Raw genomic sequence first — 21,626 nt, 5'->3', positions numbered from 1 at the left:
CGAGGAGGCTCCGTGCCACCGCGCCTCCACCGGTGTCTGGAGGTGCGTCGGGTCTCAGCGCTGCCACCGAGCCGCACGCCTCGCTGGGGACGCAGCCTGAGTCAGCCCTTCCTCCGCGTCGCCAGGCCAGAAAAGCCCGTCGGTGCCTTCCTCGTCAGGCAAAAATTGCTTGCCGTGGAGGGCAGGAGGACGAGGAGGCGCCCGGCGAGTCTGGCCGAGGGAAGGAGGCTGCCCGCAACTTGTTCTTCAGGTTGTGTTGGGGGATGAAAGGGGAGACGGAGCAATTTCCGAGCTCCCGGAGAGCGGTGTTTTCCCACGCGAGGTGTGGCGAGCCCATGGGACTCTGTGCCGTGGGGTTCCCTGGGGGAGGCAGCTGGGTTTTCCTGCGCCCGCGGTGGGAATTTGGTTTGGGATGGGCGAGCTGATGGGGCCGGGGGTGCTGAGCACCTGCTTCACCGCCTGTCTCTGCAGGAGGCTCCTCTGCACACAGGCTGCCCGGGACCTGGGAAGTGTCCTGCTCAAAAAGCATCCGAGCTCAGATCCAGGCTGCTCCTAACTCAGCGAGGCAAATTATTCTGCAAAAAGGCAGAAGTCGGGAAGCGACGGCGGTGGGTGGCTCCCCTCCCCAGCTTTGCCGCTCCTCTGAACGCAGCAGCCGGGGCTGGGGAAGCATCCCTTAACGAAACGTCGCCTGCTTTTCGTACAAGCCGCCAGGGACGGATGCGCTGTGGCCGGGACGCGGGCGTGGAGGCCTGGCCGGGTGCTGCCGGCAGATGTGTAGGGATGGACGAGGGATTTGAGGCTGCACGCCGATGGGTGCCCCTGCCAGAGCGCAGGGGGCAAGGCAGGGCAGGGGGAGCGGTGGGCAGCTGGCACAGTGCACCGAAAGGAGCTGCGTGAGTGGTGCTGGGCATGCCGTGCCGGGTCTAGCCCTTCGTGCTGGGTCTAGCCCTTCGTGATGCCAGCACGGCTCCGTACCAGGGTGCTCGGCCCCGCACGTGCGTTTTGGTGGCGGCGTGGGGCCAGACAGCAGCGGCACTGGCTGCACGTGGGGAAAGGAAAGGGTAATATCCATCACAAGGGAGCTGTGGAAAGGCAGAAGGGGAAAAGCCCATCCAGCGTGTCTGCCCGGGCTGGTCGTGGCAAGGCTGGCACAACGCGGAGAGTGCATTCTCGTGTGATCGCAGAAAATACTTGGAGCGTGACTTGGTCGGGTTTTGTTTGCTGCAGTGGGACAGGAGCGATTTACGCCCCACCCCCTGCCCCAGGGGCCTCTCTCCAGCGCACCACAAGCAGAGGATGGTCTGTACAAAAAGATGGGTTGGGCAGGCTGGAAAATGCCATCCCTGCGGGAACCCGCGCCGCCCGTGTCCTGGGAGGCAATGCTGCGGGGACTGGCTGCCGGGGCATGCCTGGCTCCAGCCAGCAGGCTCAGCTTCGGGGTTAGCAGGATGAGGCCCCGCTGGCATCTCCGCCAGGGGCTTGAGCGTTTGGGGCCCTGTGGGGCCAGGCAGGAGCCCTGCAGGCAGCTGTGGAGGAGGCGAGGCGAGGCGGCCGCCCCAGTGCGGCACAGAGGGGGTGAGGGAGCGCGTCCCAAGAAGCACTCACAGCAAGGGTAGCCCAGCATTATTTGTAACCCCAGCGAGGGTGCTATTTTTAGGAAGAGGCAGATTTGATTTAATATCGCCTAATTTGCCGCTGACAATTCAGAGGCCGTCCAAATAAGCAGCAGCTGGATTCCTAAGGAGGCTTTTTCCTGCCCTTCCTGAAATCCACGGCTGACATGCCAGAAGTGGCATTTGTTATTCCAGAAATTGCTGGGGGAAAGCCCCTGGGGACAGCCCAATTAGCTCCTCTTTGCTTTGCTTTTCTTGCATTGCTTCGTGGCGCCCCACAACCTCTCACTAAAAGGAACAAGAGGTATTTTTGCTGCCACCCATCGCAGGAGCGCAGGGCTGTCTGCAGGCTGTGACTGGCAACGGTCCTGGGTTGGCGAGTTTCAGTACTTCCGGAGGCAAGGAAGGGTTCAGGTTGAGGTGTAAACTGAATTTTTCTGCAAAGCCCCAGACCTCCGGGAAGGGGGGAGTGCCTGTCCCAGGGCCACAGCCCAACCAGCAGTGAGCGTCCCGAGGACGGGCAGCCCTAGCTCTGCTCCTCCAGGGAGCTGGAGGCAGCAGGCAGATCCCCCCCCTTTGCCTTTCCTTCTGTAGACTGAGCTAGCTCGACTCTCTCAGCCTCTCCTTGTATAAATTTGAGATAAAACAGTTTCTGGTCCAACTAAACAGCTCGTTTGCCTGGAAACAGAAAGCCTGTTTGCACTCGCGGAGGATTTCTGACAGACTGCGTTCTCCTGAGCCAGCCTCGGGGGCACCTCGCGACAGACACCTCGTCCTGGAGGTGTTCAGACACAACATTTTGGCTTCACCCTGGGGTGAAGACCCCTGGGAAACTGGTGCTTGTGTGGGCAGCTTTCTGTAGCCAGAAGGAAGAAGCCCCACAAGCGTCATGCCCTGCCAAGCCCAGGGGACAAAGAGCAGGGGTTCCTAAACCAGTGCCCCCAGACCCTGCTGCGGTCCTGTCAGCCTGGTGGCCCCGTGGATAAGAAGTTTCCCTGGGGGACAGATGTGTCCCCTCCCTTTGTCTCCGCCTCGGCCCCTTCTTGTAGTGGAGGGGGAAGCAGCAGCAGGGAAAGGGGCTGGGGGAGCCCAGTGCCCCGGGCACAACCCAGTGCCTCCGCAGGCGACGAGCTGCAGGGGCTTCTCCAGAAGGCTGCTCTCTTCTCTGCCACAGTGGCCAGAACCTCGTTTGCTTCCCAAAGCCCCAGGTGCCTTGCTCATACCATTCGAGAATCCCAAAGTCTTGACACCTGCGCTGTCCATTGAAGCGAAGGGATGACAATGTGCACGTACTCAGCGTGTTTAATACTCCATCGCTGTGGCAGTGACTGTTCCCTGCCCTCTGCAGGGCTGCTGGGGAGGTCCAGCAGCAAAGCAGGGCTTGCTCCAAGCTGGAGCTCCTGGCTGCCAGCACCTCTGCCTGTCAGGCTCATTCAGCTCCAGCAAACGTGTGCCACGGGTGGGTGCCAGCCACACCAGGCTCTGGTTTGTGTCTCCCAGACGTGCAGGTAGCTCTCGCTCCGGCGTCTGGAAAACTATTCCCAGGCAGCCCCTGCTCTGCTTTATCCACTTACTCCTGACCCCGCAGCCAGCACTGAGCAGGGAGCTGGCCCTAAAACTGAGATCTAATTGCTCCTGTCTGCTCCTTGAAGAACAATCGTCTCGAGGGCCGTCTGCGTGTCCCCGGGATGCTGACATTTCCCCCCAGATCTCAGCAGCTGATTCAGTTAAGTGAAGAAGCTAATAAATTTTGAAGCCTGCAAATTGATCGGCTGGAGTCTGTCACTTCGTTTGAAGCCCTCTGACATTTCCTCCGTGGCACAGCTTTTCCTAGCACTTTTCTTCCTGCGGGTTCTCCCGCACCCAATTTTTAACACGGGTTTTCATTAGAAATGGTGATCAGCTGCAGGAGCCAGCTAAAGGCCAGCACCAGCCCTGTAGATGGAGATGCGATTTGTGAATTTCCACATTCATTCACATCTTCTGCCCTCCAGGCATCGTGAGCTTTGTCTTTTGTAATTAACAGCATTGTTCCTTCTGTTTGTATCGTGTTAAATTTTCTGGAAATTGCTGATGGGAAAACTCCAGCTAGGGGCACCAGGGTTTATATCACTGAGCATTTCCCATGTTGTTCCCATTGCCTTGGGAATCCCCCCCACATGTGGCAGTCTCTCAAGCAGGACAAGTCCCAGGTGCAAGCTCTGGGTGCTTGGGGCCAGCAGCGGGTCGGGGAGCTGGCAGTGCCACGGTGCCTCGGGATCGCTGCTGGGGAGAGGATGCTCATGGGTGATGCTCCACAGCGAGCCTCCATTTGTCCACCCCGAGCATCCCCATGTGCCCGATGGACGTCCAGCTCCTTTTCCTGCCTGCAGCAGTTGCCTTTTCCTCAGCTCGTGACCTCCACAGAGCCGCATCCTCCAGGTGCCAGGAGCAGGGACAAGGCTGCTGCGAGGAGCTGGGCTCCAGCTCTGTGCACCCACGCTCTGCCTCCATGGATCCCACCCCTCCATGGGTTCCCAGATGGGAAAGCACCTGTATCCCCTATTTCCAAGCTCACCAGCCCCAGTGACCATAACTGTGGCTGTTTCTCCCCCAGGAGAGAGAGCTGGAGCCAGGAGGAAAGACGTAAGCTGTGGGGACAGCACTACTGACACCGGCCTCTCTTTCTTTACCACCCCAGGCAGGAGGCTGCTGGACGGGCACTCCTGCGGCGGCTGCTCTGAAGCCTTGGGATCTGCTGCCCACGGGACCGGAGCCCACCGCAGTGCTGATGTGAGCCTGGGCAGCTCCTGGTGCGGTTGCGGGTGGCCGTGGGGTGGCCCCACCGTGCCCCACGATGAGTGACGGGGGCTGGATCTCGCTCAGCCCGGCCGAGTTCGCCCAGCTCCAGCAGTACACCGACTGTGAGTACCGCGGCTCCCCGCGGCACCCGGCCCTGGCCACAGGGACTGGCTGATGCCCCTCAGTTCCCTGCCCGTGCCCAAAGAGCGGAGCTGCTTTGAAGGAACCAAAGGACCCCATCACCACCCTGCAGTGGGGAGGGGACCCTTGAAGCTGGCGCTGCCGCATCCGGGAGCGCTGCGGACCCCTTCCCACAGAGCCCCCGCGACGTGGGATGCAGCAGCGCAGACGTGCGCTCGGCTCCATCCTTCCAAAGGCTCCCACATTCGTGAGCAAAATGAAATGCCAGCAAGGAAAGCAGGCGGGCTTTTCCCAAACATGCAGAGCTGCTCCACAGCTCAGCTCGGGTTGCCAGCCCTCTGTGATAATTTTACTTTTGCAGAGAAGGAGTTTTGCTTTTGCAGAGAGCAAATCGTGAGCCTCATAACATTTATACTATCAGAGAATCACAGAATGGGTTGGGTTGGAAGGGACCTTAAAGCCCATCCAATTCCAGCCCCCTGCCCTGGGCAGGGACACCCCCACCAGCCCAGGCTGCCCCCAGCCGCACCCAGCCTGGCCTTGTCACTGCCAGGGATGGGGCAGCCTGGGCCGGGGCCTCACCACTCTCTGAATGAAGAATTTCCTCCAAATATCTAACCTAAATCTAACCTCTGTTAGTTTAAAGCCATTCCCCCTTGTCCTATGCCTACACCCCCTGACACACAGTCCCTCCCCAGCTTTCCTGCAGCCCCTTCAGGCTCTGGCAGGCCACTGTGAGGTCTCCCCGGGGCCTTCTCTTCCCCAGACCCAACACCCCCAGCTCCCTCAGCCTGGCTCCATAGCAGAGGTGCTCCAGCGCCTTGCTCATCTTCATGGCCTCCTCTGTAGGACTTGTACTATAGGTCCATGTCCTTCCTGTGCTGGGGGCCCCAGAGCTGAGTGCAGGGCTCCAGGTGGGGTCTCACAAGAGCAGAGCAGAGGCCCAGGCCCACCTCTCAGCCTGCCCAGGTGCCCCTGCATCCCTTCCCTTCCCTTCCCTTCCCTTCCCTTCCCTTCCCTTCCCTTCCCTTCCCTTCCCTTCCCTTCCCTTCCCTTCCCTTCCCTTCCCTTCCCTTCCCTTCCCTTCCCTTCCCTTCCCTTCCCTTCCCTTCCCTTCCCTTCCCTTCCCTTCCCTTCCCTTCCCTTCCCTTCCCTTCCCTTCCCTTCCCTTCCCTTCCGTACCCTTCCCTTCCCTTCCCTTCCCTTCCCTTCCCTTCCCTTCCCTTCCCTTCCCTTCCCTTCCCTTCCCTTCCCTTCCCTTCCCTTCCCTTCCCTTCCCTTCCCTTCCCTTCCCTTCCCTTCCCTTCCCTTCCCTTCCCTTCCCTTCCCTCCATGTGCCCACCACGTTCCCACCTGTGCGGCCATAGCGCAGTGCCAGCAGCGGGGCTTTGACCCCGAGCAGGATGGGGCTGCAGGCAGGGAGGCACGGCAGCACCGCCGGCATCTTGTCCTGCCTCTTCAGAGAGCGGGCTCTGCGGTATTTAATCACAGACCATAAAACACCATCTGTAATGCCGAGTCCATGCACAACGTCTTCGTTTGGTTGATCAAAGTTTGGCAAGCGAGACTCGTTCGGCAAGCAGGGGGCGGCTGCAGCGTGCCTGGCGGCAGCTCCATAGGCGCTGCTGGAGAAGGAGCTGGTGTTTTGTACAACTGTGAATATCCTTCCCTTCTCCAGACATCGCTCTGCCACCCTTGCGCGATCCACAAGGGGCTAATCATGGAAATGGAAATGTTTTGAATGTCGGCACAGCTTTCAAGTGTGCAGAAGTTTTTTCTTTCCTAGAAAAAGAGGTGCGTTTGCTGTCCAAAGGGCAGGAGTGTGGTGGAGGAGCCTTCCTTCCCCCCTCCCCAGGGCAGAGGTGTGAGGTGCGAACGCGGCGTTTCCCACAGCACCCCCTCCCGACACTGGTGCAAACTGGGGTGTCTCATGGGAACGGGGCCAACCTCAGACGACCCCCAACCCGCCCCAGGAGCTCCCTGGGGTCCTCCCCAGCCCTCAGAGCCCCCATGCCGCTCCCTGGCCCTACCACCATCCCCAGCATGTGCCCGTCCCGAGTCCTGGATCAGTGCCCATGAAATGGGTGCCTGGCAGTGGTGCTAGGAGGGCAGGTCCTGCTCACAGGGCTTTGCGCTGCCATGGGATGCTTGGGGGAGGGTTTCAGGTGGTGGGGCAGCCCCCCAGCACACTGTGCCCCTCCAAAAGAGAGAAAAGTGCAGCACAGGTGGCCCCTGCCCAGGCAGGTAGGGGACCTGGTGTTCCAGAAATTGTGGATCAGCAAGGAAACTTGTTGCCAGCGGTCTGGGGGCAATGGGGAACCTGCTGGTGTCCTGCTCAGTGCAATGTCTTTGTCTCCCCAGACTCTACCAAGAAGCTCAAGGATGTCCTGGAGGAGTTCCACGGGGATGGCGTCCTCTCGAGGTACAACCCCGAACAGGTACGGCCCTTTTCCCTCCAGCCTGCTCGGCCGTGCCAACGCAGAAGATGCTGCAGGGAGCCCCCGGCTCCTCAGCTGGCTGCCCAACCCTATCCCACCCCCTGCCACTGAGTCCCAGCACTGCAGGGACCCTTGCATCATTCTGGGGCATCTCCTTGCCAGGCAGAGGCAGGCAGGGGGTTTACTTTCTCTAACCGCTTACATACACTTCCTCCAGAGCAAATTATTTTGCTGTTGCCAATGCAAGGACCCAGCAGGCCCTCTACCTTGTCACACTTGCCAAGGGAAGGCCAGGGTTATTTTTTCCAAGAGGTGCTTTTAGAGAGTTGTTAGTGTGCCAGCATGACAGAGCCTTTTCAGAGGGGCCGTAATCACTAGAAAGGAGGTGAAATGAGAAAATCGGCAGGCTGAATGCAGCAAGGAGGGGCAGCCGAGCTACCCGGCTATTTAAGCTCACGGTGGGACTCCAGGATGCCACAAAAGGAGATTTCTCTGTGCTGTCCCCAAAAATGCCTCCAGCCCTGGTGGCACCAGTCCTAGCATGGCCCCAGCACGTGGGCAGCCTGGGGCCCCTTCGCATCCTGCGCTCCTGCAGCCGCCAGCACCGCGTGCGCAGGGCCAGGGGGGTCCCAGGCGGCACGGGGGGAACGTTTCTCCCCTTCTGTTAAACCTCCGGGCTCTTCTGGGCCTCGCCGTGGCGGTCCTTGCCTGCTGCCACCAGTGGGTGCCTGAGGGGGCGTCTGTGGGTGCCCAGCACTGGGGGCTGCCCCCAGGCCTGCCCCATGGAAGCTGGGTGCTGGGGAAGCAGCAGGCGCGGAGGCCGGTTTGTGGAGGAGACCCCACACACGGCAGCAGGGAGGGCAAGGGGCTCTGCCCCCGCCGCGTGCCCTGGGCCTCCCCCACAGCCTCCCCTCTACCCTCCCCAGCCCATTGACTACGAGGGCTTTCGCCTCTTCATGAAGACCTACCTGGAGGTGGAGGTGCCCGAGGAGCTTTGCCAGCACCTCTTCACGTCCTTCAAGCGGAAGATATGCCAGGCATCCCCCGAGGCCCAGCGCCAGAGCACCGGCGTCCCTCAGTTTGGTGCACTCGGTGAGCTGGCTCTGCCCCTGCTGCTGGGTGCCCAGGGGGGCAACGCCGTCCCCGTGGTGGCACAGGGGCAGGGGCTGCGGTGGGGACACTGGGTCCAGCCCCAGCAGGGCTGCCACAGCCTGGGTCTGTGCCATCGGCTCCCCCCAGCCCTGCTCTGCACCAGGAAGGATGGGGCTTTCCCCGGGATGGGGGACCCAGAGGGCTTCGTGGCACTTATTCCTCCACTTCCTCCACACGTTCAGAGCCAAAGTCACTTGATGCTGGCATCTCCATCCAAACCGAGGTGGCCTGTGCCCCTGTCACAGGTACCGATGCTGGTGGCCACGAGGTGTGCGGCCCCCGTGCAGAGTGGGGTCGTTGGCTGGGGGCTGAGCACCCGACCCGATGGCTCCGTCCCCTGCCTGGTGGATTTGCAGCCTGTGGAGACATCTGCTGAGAGCTATTTAAACTGCAAAAATGATAAGAAAAGCCTCCCCTGGTGCACGCGAAGGATGTGTCAGCACCCTGCACAGCGGTGGTCCTTCCCTCAGGGACACGGTGGGAGCCACCAGCCGTGCCAGAGGGTGGGGGGCAGCCATGGTGCGGGACCCCCAGTGAGCCCCAGGCCAGGATGCCAGCCCACTTGTGGGCAAGCAAAGAGGACGTGGTGGCTAGTGGCCGGCAGCCGGGTGGGCAGGGGGTTCCTGGAGGACAGGTCTAGTGGGGGAGGCAGACAGGTGCCCCACGCCCATGGGGATCTATCCTTTTTGCAGGGATCAACGGGAAAACGCTGCTGAGTGCCCTCGGGCGGCACGCGGCTGAGCCCAAGGGCTGCCACGGCAGCACGGCCGAGCCACCACCGGCGTCCCTGAGCCCAGCATCCATCACCAACGCCTCGCCCAGCTGGTCCCGGTCATCCTCCCAGAAGTCCACCACTGGCACCCCCTCTGCTCACAACTCCTCAGGGTCTTCAAAGGTCTCCTCAGGTTCCCTGCTCAGCCCACAGTCGCCAGGTGAGCTCGGCCAGGGCTGCACAGGGGACGGGTGGCAGGGTGGCTCCTGCGGGATCCCCACGCTGCTGGTGGCGTCCCCGGGGCAGCGGCGGTGACTTTCCCAACCGGGCGGCTCCCCAGGGCCTCAATACCTGTGCTTTGCACACCGATGCCACCGGTCCCGAGCCACAGAGCCGCTGCCACTCAATGTCTTAATTACCTGGCAGCAGTTCCTAGGGAGAGAGGTGTTAACAAAGTGACTCACTGCTGTGCTGGGAGCGAGCGTCCATCTGCTGCGGGTGACACCGGCAGTGCCAGCATAGGTTGTCCCCTTCCCCGGGGACAGGTGTCATCACTCAGCCCCACGTCCCCCCATGCCACCTGAGTCCTGCGGAGCACCCCAGAGAATCCCGCAGCCCCCTCCTGAATGTGCAGCCCTAATTCTCTCCCCTCCCTCCCTGCCTGCAGGCTCAAGGGGCTCGGAGAAGAGGTTGCCCTTCAGCCTCCGGAAAAGCCACAGTGCCCTGAAAGCTGCCCCCCCACACTCCCCAGCCTCCCTGGCTCAGGTGGTCTACTTGAAGGACATCGTCTGCTACCTGTCCCTGCTGGAGAGGGGACGGGCGGAGGACAAGCTGGAATGTAAGTGGGACCCCGGGGGCCGCAGGCTGCCAGTTACTGGGTGAACTGGGAGGAACTGGGGGGACTGGTTCCTGGAGGAGGTGCAAGGGCCAGACACGCTGCGTCCTCCTCTCCCGTCACTCCTGCCCCAGGCCAGGCCGTGGCAAAGATGAGACCACGGGATGTTTTCCCAAAAAAGAGCAATATTTCGAAGAGGGAGAAAGTGAAGTGCAGGTATTTGCTGCTGATCACACCGACGGATCGTTTCAGACGTGGCGTTGTAATTAACTGATGAAGGCATGGCCAATAGCCACTGCAGGGTGGGCTGCGTGCCACGCGCTCTGCTGGGGACCGGAGCTAGGCTGGCTACAAGCCTGCGGGGCTGCAGGGCTGGAGAACAAATGCGGGGCTAGAATTAAACCCTCGTGATCCCTGCTTTTGTCCACCACCACCACCCCAGTTTTATTCCGTGGTATTCCTTGGGTTAATGCCACCACGGGGGGCTGGGGACCTGACAGCAGGTATTTGGGAACTTTAACTGGGCTGGAAGGTTGTCCCAGGTGGGACCAGCATGGGCTGGTGATGGCTGTGGGCACTGAGGGATGCTGAGCAGGGTCTGGCCATGACCCTTCCCGCCAGGATCCTGGAGGAAGGCATGGGCACTGGCTGCAGCAGCCCCACGGGTAGGTGTGTGGCCTGGCATACATTTATCTTTCCCTCTTGATGGAAATTCAGACCCTTCCCCAAGGAAAAGAAAGGGCAGAAGCACACAGTGTGGGGCACCAGGGCGTGGGGGGCCATGAGACAGGTCCAACCTGCCATGGCTTTTCTTCTCCCTTCAGTTATGTTTCGCCTCTATGACACCGACGGGAATGGCATCCTGGACAGCTCGGTAAGCCAGAGGGGAGAAGCTGGGGGTGATGCAGGGTGTCCTCTCCGCAGGTGCACGTGGGCTGGTGCAGGGCAGGCTAGTGGCACAGAGGATGAAGGCAGGGTGAGTCATGGGATGGGACGGGACAGGACAGGACAGGACACAATACAATACAATACAATACAGTACAATTCAATCGTTAGGGTTGGAAAAGCCCTCCAAGATCATCGGGCCCAACCACCCCCCTACCACCAATGTCACCCACTGAACCATGTCCCCAAGCACCACGTCCAACCTTTCCTTGAACACCCCCAGGGACGGTGACTCCACCTCCTCCCTGGGCAACCCGTCCCAATGCCTGACTGCTCTTTGTGAGAAGAAATGTCTCCTCATTTCCAACCTGAACCTCCCCTGGCGCAGCTTGAGGCCATTCCCTCTGGTCCTATCACTAGTTACCTGCGAGAAGAGGCCGACCCCCTGCTCCCCACACCTTCCTTTCAGGCAGTTGCAGAGAGCAATGAGGTCTCCCCTGAGCCTCCTCTTCTCCAGACCAAACACCCCCAGCTCCCTCAGCCGCTCCTCACAGGACTTGTGTCCCAGGCCCTTCACCAGCTTCGTAGCCCTGCTCTGGACACGCTCCAGGGCCTCGATGTCCTTCTTGTAGTGAGGGGCCCAAAGTCACAGAGCGTGCTCCTGCTCTGCAGCATCTAGCAGCAGCTAAAAAATATTCACCCATGGCCAATTCTGGTTCCAAGTCAGGTGCCTGTATTTGAGAAAAGGAATTTTAGTGCACAGGGAAGAAAAAAAGAACAACAACAACAAAAGTGATGTTTTCTCTGTTGTCTGTGGGTATTTCCCTCAAAACCCCTTGTTTAGCCAGGGTGGTTTTTCCAATGGATAACCCACTGCAGTTTTTGGGGTGGGTTCTCCAAGCAAAAAGCAGCTCCCTGCCGAGAGCTGGGGTGCTGCCAGCCTGCAGCTTGCGTGGGCTTGTGCCCAGGGCAGCCTTGGGCGCCTCAGGGCCTCTAAGGCCTGCAGCTGCCCCTCACCTCCCGGCATGGCCGTGTCCCCGTGCACAGGAGCTGGACCGTATCATCAACCAGATGGTGCACGTGGCCGAGTACCTGGAGTGGGACTCCACCGAACTGAAGCCCGTGAGTGCCCAGCTGGGGCCTGGGGGACTCGGGGCCGCGCACCGCACCGCTGTGCCACTGCCTCTCCTCGTCCCGCAGATCCTGAAGGAAATGATGGAGGAGATCGACTACGACCACGACGGGAATGTGACGCTGGAGGAGTGGATCCGGGGCGGCATGACCACCATCCCCTTGCTGGTTCTGCTGGGCATGGAGACGGTGAGGCTCACTCTCACGCTGCCGCCGGGCCCTCTCAGAGGACCTGGAGGAGGCCGCGGCGTGGAGCGAGGCTGCGGCGCCAGGAGCCACGGGAGGGCAGCCTCCCCTCGGCAGCCCACATGGGCCTGGCTTTGCTCCACACCATCGCAGTGTGCTCCAGTTCCATGCATGTTTAACCCAGGAGATGAGCACCCAAAAAAATGCTAGGTCCCTCTGCTGGGGCGGGATCCCAAGAGCAGAGCTCGGGAGGTTTCGACCCTCTTTATTTCCCTTTCCCGTTTTTTCGTCCTGCCAAGCTTCATGTCTTCAAGGTGCATCCAAGTCCCTGGACACCTTATGATAGTTTGCAGGGAAAGTTTGGGCTTTTTGCCAGTTCTGGGGTTTGCTTTCTATGGAGATGCGAGTGGGCACATTTTCAGGCAGGAAAACTCAAGCCATCAGGGAATTTTAAGTGGGAGATCTAAATGCAGGAAAACTCAACCCACTTAAGTGGGTCCTGGGAAGTATTTGTGCCCAGATTTAAGAGATGTGCTCATCCAGCGAGGGTTTCAGCTGGCTTTATTTGCTCTCCCTGCTCAGCAAGCAGCTTTGCACGGCAAATTAAAGACGACGTGAAGCCGCTTGCAGGAGGGAGCTGGTGTCTGGTGGGGGTGATGTGGTGACGGGCACGTGGTGGCAGTGCCCTGGCCCCAGATGTGGCATCACCTGCAAAGTGTCCCCGCTGCCAGGCCAGGAGCTGAATGTCCCTGGGGAGATGTGCCAAGCACCGGGGGCAGCATGGGTGCAGGGGGGACACCAGGGAGGGAAAGAGAGCAGGGAATGACCCCACACAAACACTCTGCCCTGTTGCCCTGCAGAACGTGAAGGACGACGGGCAGCACGCTTGGAGGCTGAAGCACTTCAAGAAGCCTGCGTACTGCAACTTCTGCCGCACCATGCTGCTGGGCGTCCGCAAGCAGGGCCTCTGCTGCTCCTGTAAGTCATGTCCACAGGACGTCCCAGCACCCCATCCCTGCCGGCGCCCAGCAGGGCACCCAAGGCTCACGCTTGCCTCCTCCGTCCCTCCTGCCAGTCTGCAAATACACCGTCCACGAGAGGTGCGTGTCCAAAGAGATCGCCTCCTGCATCAGCACCTACGCCAAGTCCAAGAGAAACACCAATGTGAGTAGGTGGCTGGCGCACAGCATGTCTCTGGCCCTTCCAACTCCTGCCCCAGTGTCTTGCATGTTTTGTTGTTTTTTTTTTCTCCCTGGGGTTTGCAGCTCTTGCATGTTCCCAACATCGGGAGCCCCATCCCTGACTTGGTTCTGCAGGGGAGCGGGTGCTTGGAGGGGGCCGGTGGCCCTGGTGTGCTGCGCGCAGGGCAGCAGAGACCTGTTGTGGCTGTGCTGGGGGGTGCTTTGGGAAGGGCAGTGCCAGCCAGCACCCCGTGAGACAGCCCCCCCCAAATCCCAAATCCAGGAGGTAGCCACAGAGCCAGAGGGGAGGCTGGAGGGCTTGTGGCTGCAGCATCCCTCGCCCCCCCCCGCCTCTCGCAGGTGATGCAGCACACCTGGATCGAGGGCAATTCCCCCGTCAAGTGTGACCGGTGCCACAAGAGCATCAAGTGCTACCAGGGCATCACTGGCCTGCACTGCGTCTGGTGCCAAGTCACTGTGAGTAGGCAGGGGCAGGCGGGCTGGGGGGGGGGGGGGCCGCACCATGCCGCCACCTCCGTGACGCCGCTCCCTGCCTCCCAGCTTCACAACAAATGCGCCTCTCACGTGAAGCCGGAATGCGACGGGGGCCCGCTGCGGGACCACATCCTGCTGCCTTCCTACATCTGCCCGGCGGTCCTGGTACGTGGCCGCCTGGCCCCATGGCCCCACGCCCGGCCCGCTGCCCTGTCCCCACGGCCTCCCCACCCACCCATCGCCCCGTCCCCCAGGAGCGGCAGTCCCACTGCCGGAGGTCTGAGAGCGACTCCCCGGCCAGCACCAGCCCTGAGGACAGCCAGAGCTTCAAGTTCAACGCCACCACGGCGGACGGGCAAGGTCTGCAGGTAGGGTCCAGCACCGGGCCATGGCCAGCCCTGCCGGGCCAGGCCCCGTGGGGGCCAGGTGTTTGCAGCCTTTGTGCTTTCTTTCTGCCTCGCAGATCAGCCCCAGGCCCGGGACGCACCCCCTGCTGGTGTTTGTGAACCCCAAGAGCGGAGGAAGGCAAGGGGAGCGGTAGGTGTGCCCCTGTGCGGGGACAGCATCCCTCCCTGGCCCCACCGCCGGGGCCTGCGTCCCGTCGGGATGCCCCAGCCGCCAGATGTGGACTCTCCTCCGTGGCATCCCTCACTCTCTCTTTCCCCAGGGTCCTCCGAAAGTTTCACTACCTGCTCAACCCACGGCAGGTGTACAACCTGGACCGTGGCGGGCCCACTCCCGGGTATGGAGGTGCCGCGGCGACCGGCAGCCGCCCCAACCCGCCCCGGCACCCCCCCTGCCCTGCTCCGTGACCGCCTTTCTCTCTTTGCTCCGTCCAGGCTGAGCTTTTTCCGGGACACTCCGGATTTCCGCATCCTGGCTTGCGGAGGGGATGGCACCGTGGGCTGGATCCTGGACTGCATAGGTGAGCAAGCAGCGGGGACACCGTCTGATACGTAGCCTGGCTCCTGCAGAGCATCCGTCCCCGTATCCCCCGCAAGAGCTGTGCCTGGGCCCTGCCACTCCAAACAGCCCCTGGGCTCTGCTGGCGTGAGGAGGGACATCAGGAGGAGCAGCGAACAAGCCCAGCCTGGGCGCTGACCCTCCAGCGCTGCCCCAGACCTCTTTCTCCTTGCTCTGCAGACAAGGCGAACCTGCTGAAGCACCCGCCAGTGGCTGTCCTGCCCCTGGGGACAGGCAATGACCTGGCCAGGTGCCTGCGCTGGGGAGGAGGTGAGGCTGTGCGAGCGTTGCCCTGGGGGGATCCAGCCCAGGGGTGCCCCCCCATGTGCCCATGGGGTGCCATCCCAGGGCAGCACCTCTCTGCTGCCCCCCCCACCAGCCCCAGAACCAGGCAGCACGGCTCTGCTCCCCTTCGCCCTCCTCCATCCTCCTCCAAGGCCTCTTCTGTCCCGTCCAGGCTACGAAGGAGGCAGCCTGATGAAGGTCTTGAAGGACATCGAGCACAGCACTGAGGTGATGCTCGACCGCTGGCAGATAGACGTGATTCCCAGCGACAAGGAGGCCAACGGAGACCCTGTCCCGTACAGCATCATCAACAACTACTTCTCTATTGGGGTGGTGAGTAGCAGGGCCACGCGAACGAGGCTGGCCAGAGCAGGAGCCCAGCAGAGCGCCCCAGCACAGCCACAGCCCCAAACCTGCCTGGATCGCGGCTTTTGGGGTGATCCTTCAGCCCCTGGGAAATGCTCCTCAGCTGGAGCGAGGCAGCCCAGGATGCCAGTTCCCACCACCTGTACCCCCCTACTCAACCCCAGAATGCTCTGAGGCAGCTAAAAACACCTCTGGTGCTTTGCTGCCCAGGTAGGGGCCCGGGGGTGCCACCACCGTGTTGCCTATGTGAGGGCACCGCTAGACCCAGGCTCCTCGCTGCGCCCAAAGGGACGGGAGCGCCATGCTCCCCAGAGCCCTGTGCCATCGCGGCCAGCCCCCAAAAGCCAAGCTGAGCACAACGTGGGAAAGCAGGAGCAGGGAGCAGGCCTGTGCTCCCCATCGCCTCCTCCGCTCCTGGGTGCCGGGTGGTGGGCAGGGAGGCTTTGGGTTGCAAATGGCCCCTGCGCTGGGTTCAGCCTTGGGCTTCCCCGCGTCCCCCCGCCCTCTCTCGGCAGCATTTCCACTTGGAGCCTCCATGAGGAGGGAAGGAGGCCAAGTGTGCTAATTGTGCCTTGCTTAACGAGCCCATTCAAAGCTCCGCAAGCAGCCCTGGCCGAGGCTGCCCTCTCAGTTACATGGGAAGTACCCGCAGAGGTCCTGAGCCCCTCTAACAAGCCGCCACCTCGTGTGCTTCCAAGGCCCACATGTGGCTCTGCGGCAGCGTGGGGCACCCCCCGTACACCCCCAAAATGGTGCCCGCCGGCCTTGGGAGCCTCATCCCAAAGCCAGGCCCCTTTGTCCTGCTGGAGCGGTGCCCGGCTCCGTGCCGGGGCTGCACGGCCTCGGGTGGTGCGAGTGGGGCTGCCCCGCAGAGAGCTGCGTGCTGGGGGCAAAGCACCAAGCTCCCGCATCCCATTGTGCATACGGGGAGGGGGGGCTCTATTTCCCAGCCCTCTCACTACCATGCCGTGGATATCTCTGCCCTCCTCTCCGTGCAGGATGCCTCCATTGCCCACCGCTTCCACGTCATGCGAGAAAAGCACCCTGAGAAATTCAACAGCAGGTAAGCGCTGCCCGGCTGCCCTGCCGCCGCCGTGGGGCTGCCTGGTGTCCCCCAGCGCTGAGGGGACGTGCCGGAGCCCCCTCCCCTCCCACCACCGCCACGGGCAGGCTCCTCTCGCCCCTCTCCCCGTGGGACGGGGCAGTTCACATGGCAGGCTGCTCGAACTTGGCGGCGCGTCCGCTTGCGTTCATCACGCTTTGTAATTAGCGAGGAATTCAGGACCAGCAGGAGCAGGCCGTGCGGCGAGGGCAGGGCAGGGAGCAGGTCATGGCTAGCCGCGGTCCTGCCAGAGCTTCGCAGAAATGGCTCCACTGGGGGAGGCCAGGGGAGGCCGGGGTGGCTCACGTCCCCATTGTGGTGGCTCCAAAAAGGGTCTTGCAGCCCCTCTCGCTGCTGCCTGCGGGGCTGGGGGGGAGCTGCCGCCCCCAGGGAGGATGCTCACACTGCTCCTTGCACCCCAGGATGAAGAACAAGCTGTGGTACTTCGAGTTCGGCACGTCAGAAACTTTCGCTGCCACCTGCAAGAAGCTCCACGACTATGTCGAGGTGGAGGTGAGTTTCCAGGAAGGGGCCTGGCTCCATCTGGGAAGATGGGGCTTTTCGGGAGGTTTCGCCGAGGCCTCTCAGTCGGTGTCTTTGGAGCTTCGGGGAAAGGGTGCTGGGACAGCTCTGACACCCCAGGGTGGTGGCAGGACCCGGGTGTCCCCCTGTGGGACAGGTGTGTACAAGGCGTGTACCTCTGCAACCCCCGCAGCCAGGCTGATAATGATCAAAATAATTAATTAATCAAATCATTAATAATTAAATTATCAAAGAGCAGGAGCAAGAGTTCCCGCTTGTCCAAGCTGAAGCATCCCACAGACCTGCCACCCACCTCAGCAGCTCCCTGTGCCGAAGTCCCCTTGTCCCCTGCCCTCTTTGCTGGCACGCCGAGCGAGCAGCCCTCAGTGCTCCCGTGGGATGTGCTCAGTGGCAGCGTGTTGGGGAGGGTCTCCAGGGGCTGGGCACGTCCAGGGAAGAATTTTGTTAAAGTCCGTGCGTCGGCGAGGCGGCTGCTCTTCAAACACAGCCCGCATCTCCAGTGAGGAGCTCGCTGCAAGGCCAGCCAGCTGCAGGCAGAAGAATAGCCCTGTATTTTTCCCCTTCCAGCTGAATTTGAGAGTGTGCCTGGAATATTCTCTCTGTAAACTCCGTGTCTGCTCACAGCCGTCTTTGGATTACATGGAAACAGCCTTTAATTAGAGGAGGGAGGAGGGACCGCTGCGTGCCAGCGGTTGCTAAGAGCTCTGTCATTTTGCAGTTTGCATTGGTGGGGTTTGTGCTGGGCTTTGCTGCAAACTTCCGGCTCGCCTTATCTCTGCATAAATGCCCCCTTTTAGAACTGATTCTTGAGGGCTACAGAAAAAAAAAAAAACAAACAAAAAAAACCTGTTGCTGTTGTGGGTCTGGCCGTGCTGCACACGGAGCTGTTAGCGCGGCGTGGGCATCCCGGGCGGCCAGGAGAGCTGCTGAGTGCGAGGAACATGTGAAGAGAGGTTTTGAAGCCTGTGTCTACACGGGGAGCTCCAGCCCCTCCTAAATCCTGCAGGGCTCCGGCTCTGCCCTCCAGATGAGACGGGGCAGGAGCTCCTGCCCCGCGCTGCCCCGTCAGCTGCTACCACCACGCACGCGGGTGCCCAGGAGGGTGAGACCCCAGCCCCAGGGCCAGCGGCTGCTGGAGGATGCTCCCAGTGCCCCTGCCGTGCTGGCAGGAAAGCGTTAACCCGGCAGCTTTTTAAGTTGAAAGTAGCAGCAGCCCGTCCTCCCTCCAGCTCCGAGGCAACTGTCATCTGTGCAGAGAAATGGCAGTTTTGTTTTGGAAATTGGCACTCGCTGCGGTACAGCTCCTGGAAATGAATTTGCTTTTTCCCCAGCTGCAAATTTCTACTTCCAGCGTCGCTGCCAGCACGCCGTCAGCTGCCCCAGCTCAAAGAGCCCATTGTAGCACGCTGGCATGCAAACAGAGGAGGGCTGCAGAGGGAGAAACTGCTCCTGCTCGCTGGCCCCGCGCCAGGGTGCGGGTGTGCGGCAGCGTGCCCGTGCCCGCAGCCCCGCAGGACTGCACCCACGGAGGTGTCCGCGCCGTCCCCCAAGTCCCGCGATGGACTCGCGGAGATGCTGCTGCGGACGAGGTGCTCAAAGCCCATGGGAATTAACACCTGGGGTCGAGGAGGGGGCGAGGCTCTGCCCGGCCGGAGCACGGGGTGCGTCGTCCGCAGCGCCCACGAGGAATCGCGGACCGCTTGCTCAGCGTCCGCTGCTCGAAGCATCAGTCCCACAAGTCGTGGTGTTATTAAAATGTGTTGGGAAATAAGTGAAACCCAGCCTCGGAGAGGCATTTTTTGCAAACCAGGAGAGGATTCCTGCCTTTTGCTTTCACGGCAAGGCTAAAAATAAGATCACTGACACGAGGGGAGGCAGAGGAGATCTGAACAAACAGAGATGCTCGCTTGTGTATGCGCCCATCTCTGCCGGCCAGCAAGCTCAGCTACTGAGGAGTGCTTATAGAAAGTGTATTAAAAATAAGCTTGAAACCTTCACTCAGCTCAAGCAAAACAACAGGAGTCAAAGCAGCAACGGGGTTTTATCAGCCAACTCACATTCCTCTTGGCAAAGCAACACAAGGAGCAGAAATTCCTTCACGTCACCAAAATGCAGGGAAAAATGTGCCGGTGTTTGCTGAAGTGTAGCCTAGCAGGTAGGGAGCAGATGCTTGGAAAGAAATACAGATGCTTCAAGGAAAATACAGATGCTCTAGCGAAAATGGAGTTGAAAGTGAGAGACGGCTGCTTCCTACGGCAGTCCTGACTTCAGAGGGATGCAGACAGAAGAGCTCTTGTTTCTTCAGACCTAAGGCTCCATCCTTCCTGGTGGAGGACGAGGTAAATGCCATGTGCTGGGCGTCCTGAACGCAAGACCTGCAGTGAAGGGCTGCGTTGCCACATCTGCTGCCCCCAGCCATGCAGGACAGCCACAGCCACCAGATATTTCACCCTTTTTAGGGCACTCTCAAATCCATCAGTCCTGCTGTGTGAGCGTGAAGTGCCAGACACCAGCCTGTGCACCAAAAACTGACATTTTTCCTCTGTCACCTTTCTTGTAATCCCCTCCCAGAGTCATTTCTAGTTTCCGACAAGGTGAACTGTTTGGAGTTAGCCTTGGGGCAGCCACACTCCGGGGTTTGCAGAGCTCGGGTGGAGCAAGGGGAAGGGGGAGGCTCGTGCTGGAGAAGCTCATGAGGTTTTTGTGGGGCCGGGCTGGTCCTGCTTGCTCAGGTGTCTTGTGTCCGGCAGTGCGACGGGACCCTGCTGGACCTGAGCACCACTTCCCTGGAGGGCATCGCCGTCCTCAACATCCCGAGCATGTACGGCGGCTCCAACCTCTGGGGCGAGACCAAGAAGCAGCGCGGCTACAACCGGGTGAGCAAGAAGGCGCCGGAGAAGCTGCACGCCACGGTGGTCACCGACGCCAAGGAGCTCAAGTTCTGCGCGCAGGGTGAGCGGGGGGGGGCCCAGGGGTGCCCAGGGAGGGGTCCCTGCGAGCTGGGGAGGGCAGGGGGCTCTGCCCACCCCGGCCTCACTTCTCCAGGGCCACTGGTGCTGAGGAGGGGCAGGAAGCAGAGCTGCAGAACTGGCACAAGAGGCTTTTTTTTAAGCTTCCCTCTGCCACAGTGCCATCAGCCTGGCTGGCTTCTTGCGGGAACGGCTCGTTAGCTGCGAGCTCCAGCTCCTGGAGCCAGGGCACCTGCAAGTGGCAGAGGGAGAAAAGCAGCCCTGCACTCCCCGGAGGCACCGTGCCCGCCTCGTACCCCTGCCCAGCATCGTGCCCGCGCCCCGGCCAGCGTCTTGCAGCTTCTGCCTTGTTACACCCAGCACCAATGTGCAAAGGGCTGGTGGGGGCGCAGTGCCTGGACCCGGGTACTGTTTCAGGCAGGGAGATTTACGCTCTCAAGATTTTGTGGGAGCTCCCTGCCTGACACGGGGCACTGAGCCTATTGGCCGGGGGGGCTCGGGCGAGCTTGGGGGGATGGGTTGTGTGCGGGAGCGCTCAGGCTGCCCATGAATGAAAGCCAGACGGGTTCAGGCTGGAGAGCTCAGACTCGGACGGTTTCCTGGGCCGGAGGCAGCCTGCCAAACCCGAGGGACAAAGCAGGAGCTTTGCTGCGGGCTCTGCTCTGGAGCCAGACCCGGTATTTTGCTGCTGTAGGCAGATGGCTGGCTGTGCCCTCCTCCGGCCAGCGCTGCCTGCTTGCAGTCCAGCTCCAGAAGGGGGCTTTCTGGCACTGGGCTTGATGTTAAATCGCTTTGAAAAAACGAGCACGCTCTCACTAGCCACCTGGGGAGCATCCCTGGGGGCTGGTGCTGCCCCAGGGCCCCACCATCAGCCAAACAAGGCGCAGAGGGGATGCCCCATGCGTGGATGCAGGGATGTGACGGCTCGGCCCCAACTCATGTCCCTCTCTTGCAGACCTCAGCGACCACCTGCTGGAGGTGGTAGGGCTGGAGGGCGCGATGGAGATGGGACAGATCTACACGGGGCTGAAGAGCGCAGGAAGGAGGTTGGCCCAGTGCTCGTCTGTCACCATCAGGTATTTGTCCCTGTCCCGGCAGAGCGCCCAGCGGGCAGCAAAAGCTGGCACCTGCGTGACCCTGCGCTCCCTCTTGCAGGACCTCCAAGCTGCTGCCCATGCAGGTGGACGGCGAGCCCTGGATGCAGCCCCCCTGCACCGTGAGTCCTTGGGGAAGGGGTGGCGGGGCCGGGGGTGGCTCAGCTCCCGGGGCTTGGTGCAGGGAGGCTCTGTACCCCTGCTCCTGGGTGCTGAGCTGCTCCCTCGCGGGCTGGCTGGGGTTGCTCTGTGGGGCCCCCAAGCCGGGGGATGCTCGGTGCCCGGCCAGAGCGTGACTCACCCCTCAGCTGGTTGGGAGCTGCTCGCCGATCTGTGCTCTTCGTTTATTTTTAGGTCAAAATTACACATAAAAGCCAAGTGCCAATGCTGCTGGGCCCTCCCCAGAAGAGCAGCTTCTTTTTCCTGAAGAGGAGAAACCGAACTCGAGATTAACCCGTGCGCAAGGAGCTGCAGTCCAGAGGCACCCAGATGTCCCAGGTGTCCCGCGGGCTGGCAACCTTCATCTCCGCGCCCCTCCTGACCCCTCTCTCTGCTTTGGAAACGCCGCCTTGGAAAGCAGACCCGGGCTGCGAGGGGCAGGAGGGGCTCCCGCTCACCCCCAGCCCCCACACCGCAGTGGGGGGACGAAGCCACCCCAGCCCCGGGGGGATGCTTTGCCCTGGGAAGGGCGCAGCGGCTCCTTCCCAGCCACCACGGGCATTTTCTGCGATGGGCACAGGCAGCCGGGCGT

General features: G+C 61.4%; 1 protein-coding gene across 2 annotated transcripts; it reads left to right on the top strand.

The window, feature by feature from the left end:
* Positions 1 to 4,452: 4,452 nt before the first annotated feature.
* On the top strand, positions 4,453 to 21,334 carry LOC118247029 (diacylglycerol kinase beta-like). 2 transcript variants are annotated; one of them, XM_035544692.1, is made up of 25 exons: positions 4,453 to 4,519; positions 6,900 to 6,976; positions 7,903 to 8,054; positions 8,267 to 8,327; positions 8,613 to 8,621; positions 9,606 to 9,678; positions 10,500 to 10,549; positions 11,608 to 11,682; positions 11,761 to 11,880; positions 12,738 to 12,855; positions 12,953 to 13,041; positions 13,419 to 13,535; positions 13,620 to 13,718; positions 13,808 to 13,921; positions 14,017 to 14,090; positions 14,221 to 14,295; positions 14,393 to 14,478; positions 14,697 to 14,786; positions 14,974 to 15,134; positions 16,166 to 16,230; positions 16,692 to 16,782; positions 19,563 to 19,764; positions 20,737 to 20,857; positions 20,937 to 20,997; positions 21,230 to 21,334. In XM_035544692.1, exons 1-25 carry the CDS (start codon positions 4,453 to 4,455, stop codon positions 21,326 to 21,328), a joined length of 2,346 nt encoding a protein of 781 aa, XP_035400585.1. In that variant the 3' UTR covers positions 21,329 to 21,334. The 2 variants fall into 2 exon arrangements, with proteins under 2 accessions (XP_035400585.1, XP_035400584.1); XM_035544691.1 differs by lacking the exon at positions 8,613 to 8,621 and adding an exon at positions 8,821 to 9,060 and having other exon boundaries at positions 7,903 to 8,059; positions 8,311 to 8,373; positions 9,508 to 9,678.
* The last annotated feature ends 292 nt before the right edge of the window (positions 21,335 to 21,626 follow it).

The sequence above is a fragment of the Cygnus atratus genome, chromosome 9, assembly GCF_013377495.2.
Source record: "Cygnus atratus isolate AKBS03 ecotype Queensland, Australia chromosome 9, CAtr_DNAZoo_HiC_assembly, whole genome shotgun sequence".
Classification (NCBI taxonomy): Eukaryota; Metazoa; Chordata; class Aves; order Anseriformes; family Anatidae; genus Cygnus; species Cygnus atratus.
The sequence above is the reverse complement of the archived record's forward strand: the minus strand, read 5'-3'. Positions and strand labels throughout refer to the sequence as shown.